General features: G+C 38.4%; 1 protein-coding gene across 3 annotated transcripts in view; it reads left to right on the forward strand.

Annotated features, from left to right (window-relative positions):
• The window catches only part of dnah9 (dynein, axonemal, heavy chain 9), a 260170-nt gene that overhangs the window by 104911 nt on the left and 141497 nt on the right, over window positions 1-13762 (forward strand). For all 3 annotated transcript variants that reach the window (XM_073866631.1, XM_073866632.1, XM_073866634.1), the window contains exons 32-35: window positions 7715-7925; window positions 8010-8137; window positions 8314-8422; window positions 8596-8743. In XM_073866631.1, the coding sequence (XP_073722732.1) occupies window positions 7715-7925; window positions 8010-8137; window positions 8314-8422; window positions 8596-8743 (596 nt within the window). The remainder of the gene's footprint in view (window positions 1-7714; window positions 7926-8009; window positions 8138-8313; window positions 8423-8595; window positions 8744-13762) is intronic.

Consider the following 13762-nt stretch of genomic DNA (forward strand, 5'->3'; position numbering starts at 1 on the left):
CGCAATCCTATTTTAAACACGAGGGGTGTATTGCTACAACTCATTGAAATGCATGTCATAAACAGGATTAATATCTGACTTTAGACAGAGTGCACGTACGCGAGAGTGAGAGAGGCGCCAATGTGCAGCGGATTATATTTTAAACAAAAGGGATAGTTTGCCTCAGCTCGCACGACACGCATTAAACTGAACAAATACATAAGGAGTACTACTTTAGTTTCTGTTTAGACTTCGGACAGATGCGAGAGCGCGTACACTTGAGACAGAGAGAAGCGCAGCTGCTCATGACGCGCTGGATTTAGTCGCGCGCATTAAGTCCATGTGCGTGCAAGAAGGAATTCTCTCTTTACAAGCTCTCCGCTTAAAGTGAAGCCCACAAACCCTCATGCGAGGAAAAGCATGCAAAACGATGATGATGATAACTATTCACCAACTATCGCCATAAAAGCTTGCCATTGGCGATATGTCTGAAGATCGTCGATACACGATACTATCGTCTATCGGCACAACCCTAACAGGAAGTGTTGCATTAGTAGAGTGTTTTTGTTGCCATGCCATCGGGATGCTGTTATTTTTATCCCAGAATCAAATCCCCTTTGTTTGGCCTTTGCTAAGGATAGCTTCCTTTGGCGTGCCGTGACATGCGCTAAGCTGCTGTCGAATCACAACACATTAAAAAAGCTACACAATCAGAACTAGTTGCGTATTTCTGAATGAGGGGCTTTGCTTGGATGCAACAGCTGCTAAATGCCATCAAAAATAAGATGATGACTGAATGCTCTCAGCGTATTTTATATGCTCATCATATCTTCCCTTCAATTCTGCTTATTTCTGGCCTCAGGCTATTTAGAAATACCACTTTGTTGGCAGTATCCCCTAAACGACACATTGATTTGTCAGCAAATTCCTCTAAGTGCACAGAAAAGCATTGCCTTGTGGCGGTCCAAATTTGTCATTCACTTGTCTTAGTAAGAAAGTTACTTACCCAGAGATAAAAATGGCATTTTCACACATATAATTGTTTATTGTAGTGAAACAAAACATTGTTTAGTGTACATACAGTATATAAATTAGTTTATCAGTTTCTGTGTGTTATATTTAGTCTAGCACTTGACTCCCAAGTGTAATACATGATGTTGGTTTATATTACATTATGAGGCGGTTTCCCACAGAGGGATTAGACTAGTCCTAGACTAAAATAAATGTAAGAGCTGTCCAAACTGAAAACAACTTGCACTGCCATATCTTTAAATACATCAGTGCCCTTTGTTTTGCCTCAAAATGCGCACAAGTAATGTTTTTTGTAAGGCAAAACTATTTGTTTCCTAATTAAACTAAGGCCTAGTCCTGGTTTAAGATAATCCCTGTCTGGGAAACCACCCCTATATATTTTAACATTGTTTACTTAGTTTTGATACTCTTTGAATCAATTATTATTGCCTCGTCATTATTATATATTTTATTTTAAAGGCTGTTGCTTACATGGGTCTTTATTTATTAACCACAAATATCAGATCACTTGATCTTTATCAGTCACTAAAATAATTGTTAGTGACAGTCATAGATAAATTATAACAAGTTAAACTTTTGTGATCAATGTTATCAATTAGGATTTCTTCAAAATTGTAATAATATCGTTTTAATTTTAAATCATTAGGTTATAGTTCACCCTAAAATGAAAATTCTGGCATAATTTACTCACTCTCATGTTATTACAAACTTGTATAAATTCTGATCAGTAGCCCCATTGACTTTTTATAGTAGGAAAAAGAATACTATGGAAGTCAATGGGGCTTCTGATTGGTTTGGTTTCAAACATTCCTCAAAATATCTTTCTATGTGTTTATCAGAGCAAATAAATCTATACAGGTTTGTAACAACATGGGAGTAAATGATGACAGAATTTTCATTTTTGTGTGAACTATCCCATTCTCAAAGGCCACGAATCAATTTTTTTTATGAAATAACGTGATCCTGTTTGATTATGGAATGCGACTGTTTTGACTTTTTTCAGCATACATTTTTCATCTTGCATCAAAATTGTATTGTATTTAACATAGTTGTATGCATTTGAAAATTAGAGATGGGTTTTAATGTACCCAAGTGTACCTAAAATAAAAAGTGTAATATACAGGTTGGTGGCTCTTAATTTCTTTTTATTAATACCCACTTGTAAACTTATGTTCACTGTTTTTTTAATAAATAAATGATTTGTATTAAATCTATATTCATTGAATTGAATCGAGAATCGAGCATAAAAATGGCTCCTCAAATCGGAATCGAACCAAGAATCGAAATCGAATCGATCTGATAGCTTATGAATCAAAATCGAATCGATACCCAGCCCTACTAAAGGATATATTTATATTGCTGTTCTTCAAACTTTTTCAGGTATTTTCATGATAATAAAGAATATGTATAATGATTATGTTTGACGATCTTTTTCAAATGCATGTTTTAAACAACTCAAACTAACAGTGATTTCAGATCGATGAGGACTTACTGATCAAAAGTCATAGTACATGAAATAGCTGTGAATAATATCGGCTATGTGCGATTCAGAATAGTTATCGGCTACGTATTATTAGTGTATATCGGCTTGGGATGTTAACAATTAATCGATCTTCGATTAATTGTCCATAAGAGTTAAATCGATAAAACTTAATGATTGTCGAAAAAGCAAGCACGTGTGTCCGGCGCCTGCGCAAAGCACATACACAGCTGGTGAAAAAACGAACCAAGCGTGAAGAAGTTAAACTAGCCATGATCACCATGATGCTCGATGACAAACACACACTTGGGCTTTTTGTCCTCATTCGAGACGAGGCTGACTGCTAACGCAACGAAATTGCATCCGCAGTGGATCTGAGAGAGTCAGATGATGAAAATCTAAACACAGTTTGGTTCCTGAAAGCAAAGACCCTCTTCAGGGAAGCCTGCAAGATTAGCATAGCAGCACTGCTAACGCTGCTTTACACAGGGAAGGAGACCAGAAGTCGTTTTTAATAAACAGATTAAAATGTAAAACTTAAATTCTGGCAAGAAACTGTTAAACATAAACTGTAACTGACTGTAGTTACACTCTGAACGACCGCAACTTATATCATTGATCATCATTATTGACTGGCTGAGGCGCTACACGCTAAACACTGTTGCGGGTTTTCTAATGGAAGGTTGAAGTCTTCATAATATAAGCATATTTGCTGAAACTACGCCGCAGCTGAGGTGACGACGGGAAAAGTGCCCTTTCGTGTGCTGCTTGGATATAATTACAACAAGCGGTGTATCAATGACTCAGAAAGCGAGGTGAACAACTAGAAAAATTACACTTGATGATAGTGAAACTTTTATTTTGTCATGGACGCACGGACCTTCATCCGACTGTGCGGAGTGCCTATTAGTCATTATATTTCATTACGAGATTAAATTCTTGATTCTTATCAAAACACAAACTACACTGACTCATTTTACAATCCCACTAGCATGTTATTTAGACAAAATAAAATCTTAATTTGTGTGAGGAAGCTGGCATTTTTACGCACACTTTTATGTCATTGGCTATATGCCACTGCTGTAAAGGCTTATTGCACTATTACTGTTAACGATTATTCGATTGATTGATCGTTAATTTAAATGATCATCGAATATGGGAAATTGCATAATTTGACATCCCTAATATCGGCATTTATCGGTGCACCCCTACTTAATTTAATATCTTTTTGTATAGACATTTTTAAGCCGCGCAAGTAAAATTCTCTTGCCCATCCAAAACATTCACTTGTCTTGCATTCAAGCATTAATGTTATGCCTTGCTTTTAATTTTTCAAATTTACCTAAATTAAAAAATAAAGCTTAGGACTCGTTCCTGGAATGTTTTAAAAAGCATCCATATTCTATAAAATTTTACTATATTTTGTGAAGTTTTTACCATCATTCCTTATTTAGTCAATCACACTAGTTTTATACAAGTTTGTGGTCAGATTTACACTTTTGTGATTTTTTTCTTTGTTTGCTGTTGTCACTATTTTCTATAACAGTCAGCATCTTACAACAGTTTGTATATGACCGAGAGTTCAAAGCAGCAGAAGTTCATCAAGACACAAAGCAACTAAACCCCTGCCGTCCCTGATTGATGTAGCAATCTTATTTCTCAACTTTTTCTGTTGCACATTATCTCCCTCTATGAGCCATAAATGCACTGTTGTGTTTCAAGCAAATAGACATTAGTGTCAAAGCAGTGTGAAAGTGGATGTATTGGACAAATCAAAGATAGCAGGAATTACAGTGCAATAGTGCCTCAGGTGCCGAAGCGGAGCTCTAATTTTGAGCATTAGGGCGAGATCTAGATATCCGCTCCTCTGTTCACCAGAGCCAGGGGAAATAAGTGTAATCTCAGACAGGTCAAAGTGGCACAGAAACAACATAACAGCACTCCATCAATGGAGGCCTGGCTCTCATCAAAGTATTTAACCCTCGCCACAGCAGAGAAAACAGACACGCATTTGACTTTAGACCGGCGGGGTCAATGGGATGTGTCCTGTCTGACCGTCTGAGCCAAAGCTTTCATCAGGTCTTTGGTTTATTTGAGGGCAGGTGCTGCAGAGAGAGGAAGATGTTGTGTGCTTAAGTTGAGGTCTACCATTAACCGCAGCTCCTGACAGACATCAGTTCAAAGCAGCAATCAGTGAGACCCTCCGAGAACCTGACTAGGAGCTGCATCAATGCCATTGATTGAAAATACCATGAGTTTCAAGAGGAAAATCTTGGCATACTCGGAGGGAAGCAACTCATTCTCATAGTTCTTCCAAATATGATCTAATTGTGAGCCGATGCTCAGCGCATAAGTGGATGTTCACAGCAAGAGTACAAAAGTGTAATCTTCACTTATGGTCATAGAGATGTCAATATGAAACATTCAGGATGTCTTTAAATGCAAGAGCATAATGAGGTCTAAAGTAACTTTGAATATAATTTCTACTTACTTGCCCCTGACTGATATTTTCATCACATTCCTGTAAGTTTTATTCCACGCATACCTGCTCCCACATAATGTACCTCTGGGTATGCAATGTCCCAACTTTTACATTAAATCATTCCTGTATAAAATAAAACTCTGTCCCTCCAAAAAAAAACGCGATTATGCGATCGCATGATTCAATGCACAATCAGCCAAAGTCCACATATTTATGCGGGGCCGCATTTTTTAAGTACGCCGCACTTTCGACGCATAAATTGCAGATTTCTGCTCGCAAAATATGCAGGGCTTGCATGATTTCATAATCCCTGCATAGCAAAGAATTTTGCATTTACTTCTCATATGCGCAGCCATGTCCTCTGTTGCTATGGGAATGTTAGGAAGTGACATAATTACACAAGGCGTGAACATCAATGAAAAGCTGCAAACAGTTTTTGCAAGTTCCCGCAATTTCATCGCATAAAATTGCATAAATATACCGCATATTCCATCGAATATTTTAAGAAAACGTGCCAGAAGATCAAGGATTTTTGCCCACCACAATAAAAAACCTAGTATAATAAATATACAGTACAAGCCGTAGCAAGCTATACACAGTATGTTAAAGCAATAAGCCCCAAGAAGCAGTGGGCTTCACATCGTGCCTAACAACGCCCCTTAGCTGTTATAAAATGCACTGTAACACCACTGCTTCGCGGGGCTTATTGCTTTTATAAAACGGTTACTTCATATGCATAGCAGGATTTCATAAAATAAAACACAAATAAGTTGTAATTATATTAGTAGAAATATTACTCTTCCGCCAAACAAAGTAGTTCCTAAGAATCAAGTGTGTCTGCAACAGAGCGCAGTTTACAAACAACACAGATGCAACAAAGACACAATGAAAGTATGATTAAAGACTTTGGTGTTTTTATAAATCAACATTCATCTAATTTATACATTTTCATTTATATCGTGCAACTGTTGAAGTGATGAAATATGCTTGGAAGCTTGCTTAACTTGAACTCTTTCCCTGTCAGCGTTTTTTAAAAAAATTTGCCACCCAGTTTTAGTTTAATGCCTTACAAAAAATTATCTTCTTTAAATAAACATAAAATATATCAAATGAAAGAACAGACCCTCCGCTTTCAAACAAACAAAAGAAAAAAAAAGTTTCATCCTACCTTCATTTGTTCTCTTATCACCTCTCAAATTTTCAGCTAAACGCTAAGATAATTTCATTTTTGGGAAGAACTTTTGTAAAAGATCAGATTCAGAGCCTGATCAAAACTTACACGGTGTTTTAGTGTTGAGTGAATGCGTCAGTGTTTAAGTTGGGTAAGATGGATTTGATGTTAAAGAACAATAAAGAGAAGCGTTTTCTCTTTATTGACAAGATGACACTACAATATTAATTGACATTTATTTGGATTTCACCATGAATATGCAATTGTAGAAAAATGAAAAAAATATTAAAGACTGTGGTGTTTATTTTCATAAATCAGTACGCAGCAACAGTAGCACAGTGATACTTATGTAATTCAGTCTGAACCGTGGGGTTACCGGGGTATTTTATCACGGCTTAGAACGCATTTCAACCAATCAGAATGAAGGACGAGAACGGGCCGTTTTGTAATGTTCATTAAAGAACGCTTATGATGTCAGAAGAATTACAGAAGTAGATATTTTTTTAAAAACCTGATTTATTGAAACAGACCGATGTTCAGAAAAAAATATTTGTGTCCGGCCTTCCAGTACTGCACAGAATGTGACGTGGAGGTCTTCACTGGTCCACTAGATCTGAAAACCCAAGGTCCGACCTGAGACCCAAACGGATTCGGGTCTAAACGTTTAATGTGTGTTTCGGACGCGGTCGGATATAATATTTGCGTCAATGTAATTTAAAATTGTGCTATTTCCAGACGGAACCTAAAAGACCCGAACTCTCACGTGGGCCCATCGAGTCTTTTTCCAACCTCTCCCTCTGTTTGCCAAGAGCACTTGCGACATTGTGTGGCTGGCGGTAGGTTAATTTTCGTTGAGCCAGACCTGTCAATCATATTTAAATGCACACTGTAGCGGTTACTTTGGTGTCGTCATCAGATAACAAATGTAAATAAATTGAGTGGCGGGGCCAAATTGGTTGCGAGGTGACCTGGTGCGTGCAAGCTGATGATTGCACACACGTCGGTGATGTTTACATTCGGGTCTAGTCGTGTTAAAAAAAAAATGCCACTGTGTCTCCTGTCTTTCTTTTTTTTAAATGTATGCACGTCGAGTTTGGTAAAAAGTGATTTGGGTGATTTCGGGTCGGGTATCTTTCTTTGAACCAGAGAAGACGTCTAGTGAGAAGTTCTAAACAAGTGACTAATAAACGAAATGACAAAGAATACTTATAATTATCTCTCACATTTTTAAATCCCACCACAATGCAGGTGTCTAATTTGCTGAATCTTTAATAGAAAACATCATTTTATGCCTACTATAGGATAAAATAAACAGTAATTCATGAGCTGAAACTCACTAAAACTTAGAGGACTGGGAAAACCATTTTGTTAAACTTTATATGGCTTTTTTTAATGTGTGGCGTGAAGGAAAAGTCGCACCAGATATATTTTCAGACGAAAGCTGCTTTTAGCCAGACAAGCTTGTTTGTCTCTCCTGTGGAGTGTTTCACAGTGAAAAACATTGAGCAAAGGAACTTTATGGTCTTGCGCTGCGAATCTAATGCAGCTCTGTTGTTTTCCAACCTCTCAGGTGGTTCAGCTGGAAGAGCTCTTGGCCGTTCGTCATTCCGTGTTCGTGGTGGGCAACGCAGGGACCGGAAAATCCCAGGTCCTCAAGTCTCTATATAAGACATATCAGAATATGAAGCGTAGGCCCGTGTGGGCCGATCTCAACCCCAAAGCGGTCACCAACGATGAACTTTTCGGCATTATAAATCCAGCCACGCGCGAGTGGAAAGACGGTGAGTGCGCCTGCTGTTTTCATCTTTCTCATAACGTCGGTTTGCACCGAATGTAAGACTCAGCGTGTGTGCTTTCCTCCTCAGGGCTGTTTTCTAATATCATGCGTGAGCTGGCTAACATCAGTCACAGTGGACCCAAGTGGATTGTCCTGGACGGTGATATTGATCCGATGTGGATTGAGTCACTGAACACAGTAATGGATGATAACAAGGTAAAGCCAAGACAACTTCGGTTCAATATCATACAGCATTCGAATGTCTTTATCAAACTGCTGGTCCGAATTCAACCGAAGCGCATTAAAATGACCTTTACCTTTAAATGACCTTTAGCCATCTGCTTTGTTGGAGCTGACAGCGTTCTAAGGCTGTGTGTGTTGCGATACTGTAGGTGCTGACACTGGCGAGTAATGAGAGGATCCCTCTGAATCCAACCATGAGGCTGTTGTTTGAGATTAGCCACCTACGCACTGCCACGCCAGCGACCGTCTCCAGAGCTGGTCAGTGTTTGCTCTCCTCGCCCCCACTTTCTCTTCTGTTACCTTCCTTGCAGCTGTTACAGTAAACTCTGATGCATAAGAAACTCCAAGCAACCAGATCCGAAGTACAAAAATCTGAATTCAAAATGAAGCAATACATCATAAATGACAAACTTTGCAAATTCTCCCCACAGGCATTTTGTACATCAACCCTGCAGATTTAGGCTGGAATCCGCCAGTGTCGAGCTGGATTGACAAGAGGGAAGTCCAATCAGAGAAGGCCAATCTGACCATTTTGTTTGACAAGTACCTCCCACCATGCCTGGATACCCTCAGGTCAAGGTAGTGTTTATTTGTTTATATATATTTTTTATTATCATGATAGGATTTCTTTTAAGTAAAAATGATGTCTGTTTCTAATCACATAAAGCATATCAAATAGGCAACAAAAGCAAAAAGGCCATGATAACAACCTATATTATTTATGACTGCAATTTACCTGCACATGCATATAAGTCATCAAATTAAATTTTTCTACATAAAATCATCCCACATAACATGAAGAACATTTAGTGAAAAATAACCTTGCTACTTTTAATATTGACTGATAATGTCATGTCAAAGATTGAAATCAATGTGAAATCAAACTTATATAAAATAATTAGAATATTATGAGACTTTAGCCTGGATTTCAAAGACTCACTTAAAGGGTCATGAAACACAGCTGTTTCAGCTCCAGTCTACCTAACTTTCATTTCGAAAAATGCTACTGGGCATGTATGCTGTGAGAAGAATGGCGAGGGGTGGGCGGGGCACTTGATATAATAGGATATCTAGTCTAATGCTGCGTTTACACCAACAGTGTTTGAGGTGTCAAAATCTTGTCTACCGCCCCTAGTTTGCCGCTTGAACAGTTTGAATGCATTTGCGCTTCTAGAGTGAAGTAGACGACGCGCGGGAAAAACACGCATTTGATGCGCGCCAGAGGCAAAATCCGCTTCTTGTGGGAGGGGCAAGTGCTATGCGGTTGTCTGTTTGCACGATGACTGTTGTGCATTCATCGAGAGAGTTACTAGTTTGTATATGGTCACCTTACTATAGGGGGAAAATAAATGGTGCGGGTCGATAAACGTCACGTGACTCAAAAGTGAAATGTGTATTTACAACTTACCAGGTTGCCCAATGTCCTCACTAGCTACGTTTACATGGACACATTTTGCCTCCATCGGATTAAAATCCTTCCGATTAATAAATCCTATCATCACTGTGAGGTCGACTCGCAAAAGGTCTATAATATTAATATAATGAATAATATCACTGGAATAATACATTGTCAGGAAAGTAACAAACAAAACGGCTTATGTGTCATTTGAATTTCTTAACTGCTATTTTATGTCAGAATAATTCATATTTTGTTGTTATTGCTTATGAAATGGCTGTTAACAAGGGAATGTTTATACAGTATATGCTTTTACTCATGCATTAACTGCATCAAACTGCGACAGCTCGCGGAGGTAATAATAATTAATTAATATCCAAAGACATTTATTTAGATGTTTTTGGCAAATTAATGTTTATCTGGTAAATGTTAATATAACTTAGGGTAAATCTTGTTAAAAGTAAGCTACATGTAATGGCTTCAACCCAGTAAGTGAAAAGCATATGAACGTGATTTTCCGAGGCTACTAATAAGCATAAATTAATTCAGTGTTTTAATTTCCCACAAGCATTCATTTATGGCTGTTTGATTCATGCAAAGCTACGTCGTTATTGGGACAGGATTTGATGGATCAGTTTATGTGACTCTGAGTTTGTCTCATACAAACATTGCATATCAGGCATTTATAGCATCTCATCTGTGCATTAATGTCTGTTATGTTAAATAAGTTGATTAATTAAAGCAAAGTAAATATACTTAAAGTCGTTTTAATGAAGTCGGGTCACTCCTCCATCATATTTGCTGTGTAAGCTGCTGCTGTTGTTGATGCTAAATCTAATTTCAACTACTACTTTGTACTGGTAAGGCGAGTCTTGCTAGCTCTGACAGCATTTCGGGGAAAATCATCCAACGTATTTACACTGTTTCAGCACAGAATCACCTGCAACCCATGAACGCCTCTCTCAACTACTGTGTGTTATATGTAGTGTTAGGGGCCAGTCACACCAAAAGCATTTATGGCAGTTGCAGGCGCCTTTTTTTAATGATATTCTATGGGCACGGCGCGTTTGCGCGCTGTTTATGCGCGCTGAGCGCCTTGCGGTTTTTTGCCGCCTGCCGCGCACGCGTTTTTGAAGGAGCGCTGAGAGCGGAAAAGCGCCCGACGTCATTCGCGTCTTTGCATTGTCCAATCAAATGAGGGGAGAGGCGGGCCTTACGTTGTGGTGAGGGAAGTTTACAGCTGCTTTGAAGAACCGGACTCCACTCGCTCACTCTCTCCTGCGTGTTTGTGCACCTCTCACCCTCAAACAAGGTCAGAGCAAGCGTCCTCTTTTTAAAGTTTCTGCTAATATGAAGCGCTCACGCTTCAATATTTGATTGACAAGACAGCTGACTCGGTGGTTGCTTAGCAATATGAAAAGCCGCGTCGCACTGCTCTTTTTTCAAAAAAGGCAGTGCGTCGCGCCTTGCGTTTGCAAGCGTTTAAAGCGCTTTTGGTGTGACTGGTCCCTTAGGGTGCACTCACATTTTACTTTACTATACAGAACTGTATCAGAGTACGATTGCTTTGAGCCAATGACTCCCTCGCTGGCCTGTCTGCACAAACACACACACGCAAAATGTCTTTTCATTAGATAAGAACACACAATCTCATAAATAACAATGAGACACTGACGCATCATCGTTCTAATATAGTGTTTTCCCACGTCACAGCTTGTGACGTTGACACAATATGGAGTTCAAACACAGAAGACAAAAATATCTCAGAGCAAAAAATGATCTAGTTTTCTCATACAGCTAACGTTGTCTTTTATGATGTTCAACACAACTAAGGCTGTGTTTACACTTGACATTAGCATGCGACCTGTATCTGGATGTTACTTGGGTTTAATTTATTACTTTATTACGCACTACAGAGGGAAACATGTACAGGAAATTGTTTGCGTTTTTATTTAAAGCATATTAAAATTACCAGCAAACATATTAAGAATTATAATAAACAAAGTAACGAATAGTTTATGTCCTACAGTATGTACAGTTATTTGTTTTTGTTAAACATTTTTGTAATTTCATTATACCTACACATAAAAGGTGTAATTGGTTTTACCATGGTATCGGGCCTCAGCTCATCTTGCTTCCTTGATATGTTGACATTCCTCTGAGTTTATAAAGTCCTGGGCATAAAATAAGCCACCATGATTAGGGCTGTCGCAGAATTTCCCTTGTGCTGATTTTGCGTGTCTCTCAAGCGCGTTATGCTGTTTTTCAGCATTTTTCCTGATTGTAGTGCCAAGTAAATATTGCTATTATTGCAATTATTATGCACCATATATTGTTGTTTTTAAATAACAAATATTACCATTTTAAAACGAATAAAGCGTTTATTTATTGAATTGTAAATGCAGAATAACAATTTTTAAAAACGAAAATAAATGAAAGCACATTATTTAGGCTTGTTAAAAACTAGCATGTTTGGTGAAAGTCAAGTTTAGTCTGGTAACGTCACTTCGACTGAAACTTTCATTTGCGGTGCAGATGCTGCAGATACACTAAGATAAAGGCTTTAAAGATAAAAACGTAGGGGTGGTTTCCCGGACAGAGATTAGCTTAAACCAGGACTAGGCCTTAGTTTAAAGGTGGGGTGTGCGATTTTTTTGAAAAAACACTTTAAGAAAGGGAGTCGGGCCGAGTTCCAAAACACACTTGTAGCCAATCAGCAGTAAGAGACGTGCCTACAAACAGATTTCAAATGTCAACATTGGCTTTCAGAGATTGTGCTCCTTTAATCATAAAATATAACTAGTTTGAACAAACATGCCTTACTAAAAACAAGGGCACTGATGTATTTTGAGATGTCAGTGCAAGTTGTTTTCAGTTTGGACAGCTCTTAAATTTATTTTAGTCTAGGTCTAATCTTATCCTTGTCTGGGAAACCACCCCATAAAGCTTAAAATGTAAACCCCACGGTTGTTGGGGTTGCTGGTTATTTTCTGCTGTTGGCTTTTCAGTAGCACTGTATAATACGGAAGTGCGGTTACAGCCCTACATCATGTGGCTAAAGACAACTGCAGCCATTTGTGATTAACAGCTATTCATTTAGCGTGTCTTTCCACACGGGATCTGATCACACATCCAGATACAGAACCCCTTCATGCTTACAAATATAAACGCTTTGTTTCCTGATATACTCATGATCCCGTCTGAGTATTTACGATGTCCTAATATAACAAGGTCTAGTTCTGAATTAATCTAAACCATTTCCGAGAAATGCCCCTTTATGTCCTCAACCAATTTTTTTAATTCTTAATGTTTTGGTACTTGGGCAGTAAGTGTGAAATAATTTAAAAGCAAAAGTTCTATGGCAATGAGTATAAAATACAGTACATATTTTCAAAATGTAAATTGCATCTTTGTGTTTTAAGGGAAGTGTGTAAATTACCTTTCATTCAAAAAATAGTTACTGTAACTCTTTCCCCTCTTTTTTGACATTTTATCTTGTCAATTAAAGGCGGGGTGCATGATCTCTGAAAGCCAGTGTTGAGATTTGAAATCACCTAAACAATCACGCCCCTACCCCAATAGAGACAGAGCGCAGCGCGTCATAACCTGAAAACCAAGCCCACCGGGGGGGGGGAAAGCAATCCAACCGTCTCCATTGACTTTGTATTGCAAAAGGCCGCCTCCTTGTCATTTCTGGCTTATAACAAAAAACTGAATAATGCCTAAAAGCTGCTGTGTGACAATATGTACAGCTAACAAGCCAAAGAACCCAGAAATAAGTTTTTATAAGCTGTCGAGCCGTAAAACCCAGTCTTTAAGGAGAATAAAGTGGATCGCCGACTACGTTTCCCCCTATTGGACACAGTTTTACTAATAGTAGTACTATGAAAAGTTGCCTGTTTCCATTTCTGTGTCTTTAAACACTCGTTTTTTGAAGTCGAAAGCTTATAAAAACGTATTTGGTTTTTTTGGCTTGTTAGATGTACACCTTGTCACACAGCAGCTTTTAGGTATTATTCTGTTTTTAAGTTTAATCTGTAAATAAGTTTTTATAAGCTGCAGACCCCAAAAAACGAGCGTTTAAAGACACAAAAATGGATACAGGCAACTTTTCATAGTACTTCTATTAGTAAAACTGCGTCCACTGGGGGGAGGCGTGGTCGGCGATCCACTTTGTTCTCCTTGGGGACTGGGTTTGCGGC

This window comes from Misgurnus anguillicaudatus, chromosome 4, assembly GCF_027580225.2.
Source record: "Misgurnus anguillicaudatus chromosome 4, ASM2758022v2, whole genome shotgun sequence".
In the NCBI taxonomy this organism is placed as follows: domain Eukaryota; kingdom Metazoa; phylum Chordata; class Actinopteri; order Cypriniformes; family Cobitidae; genus Misgurnus; species Misgurnus anguillicaudatus.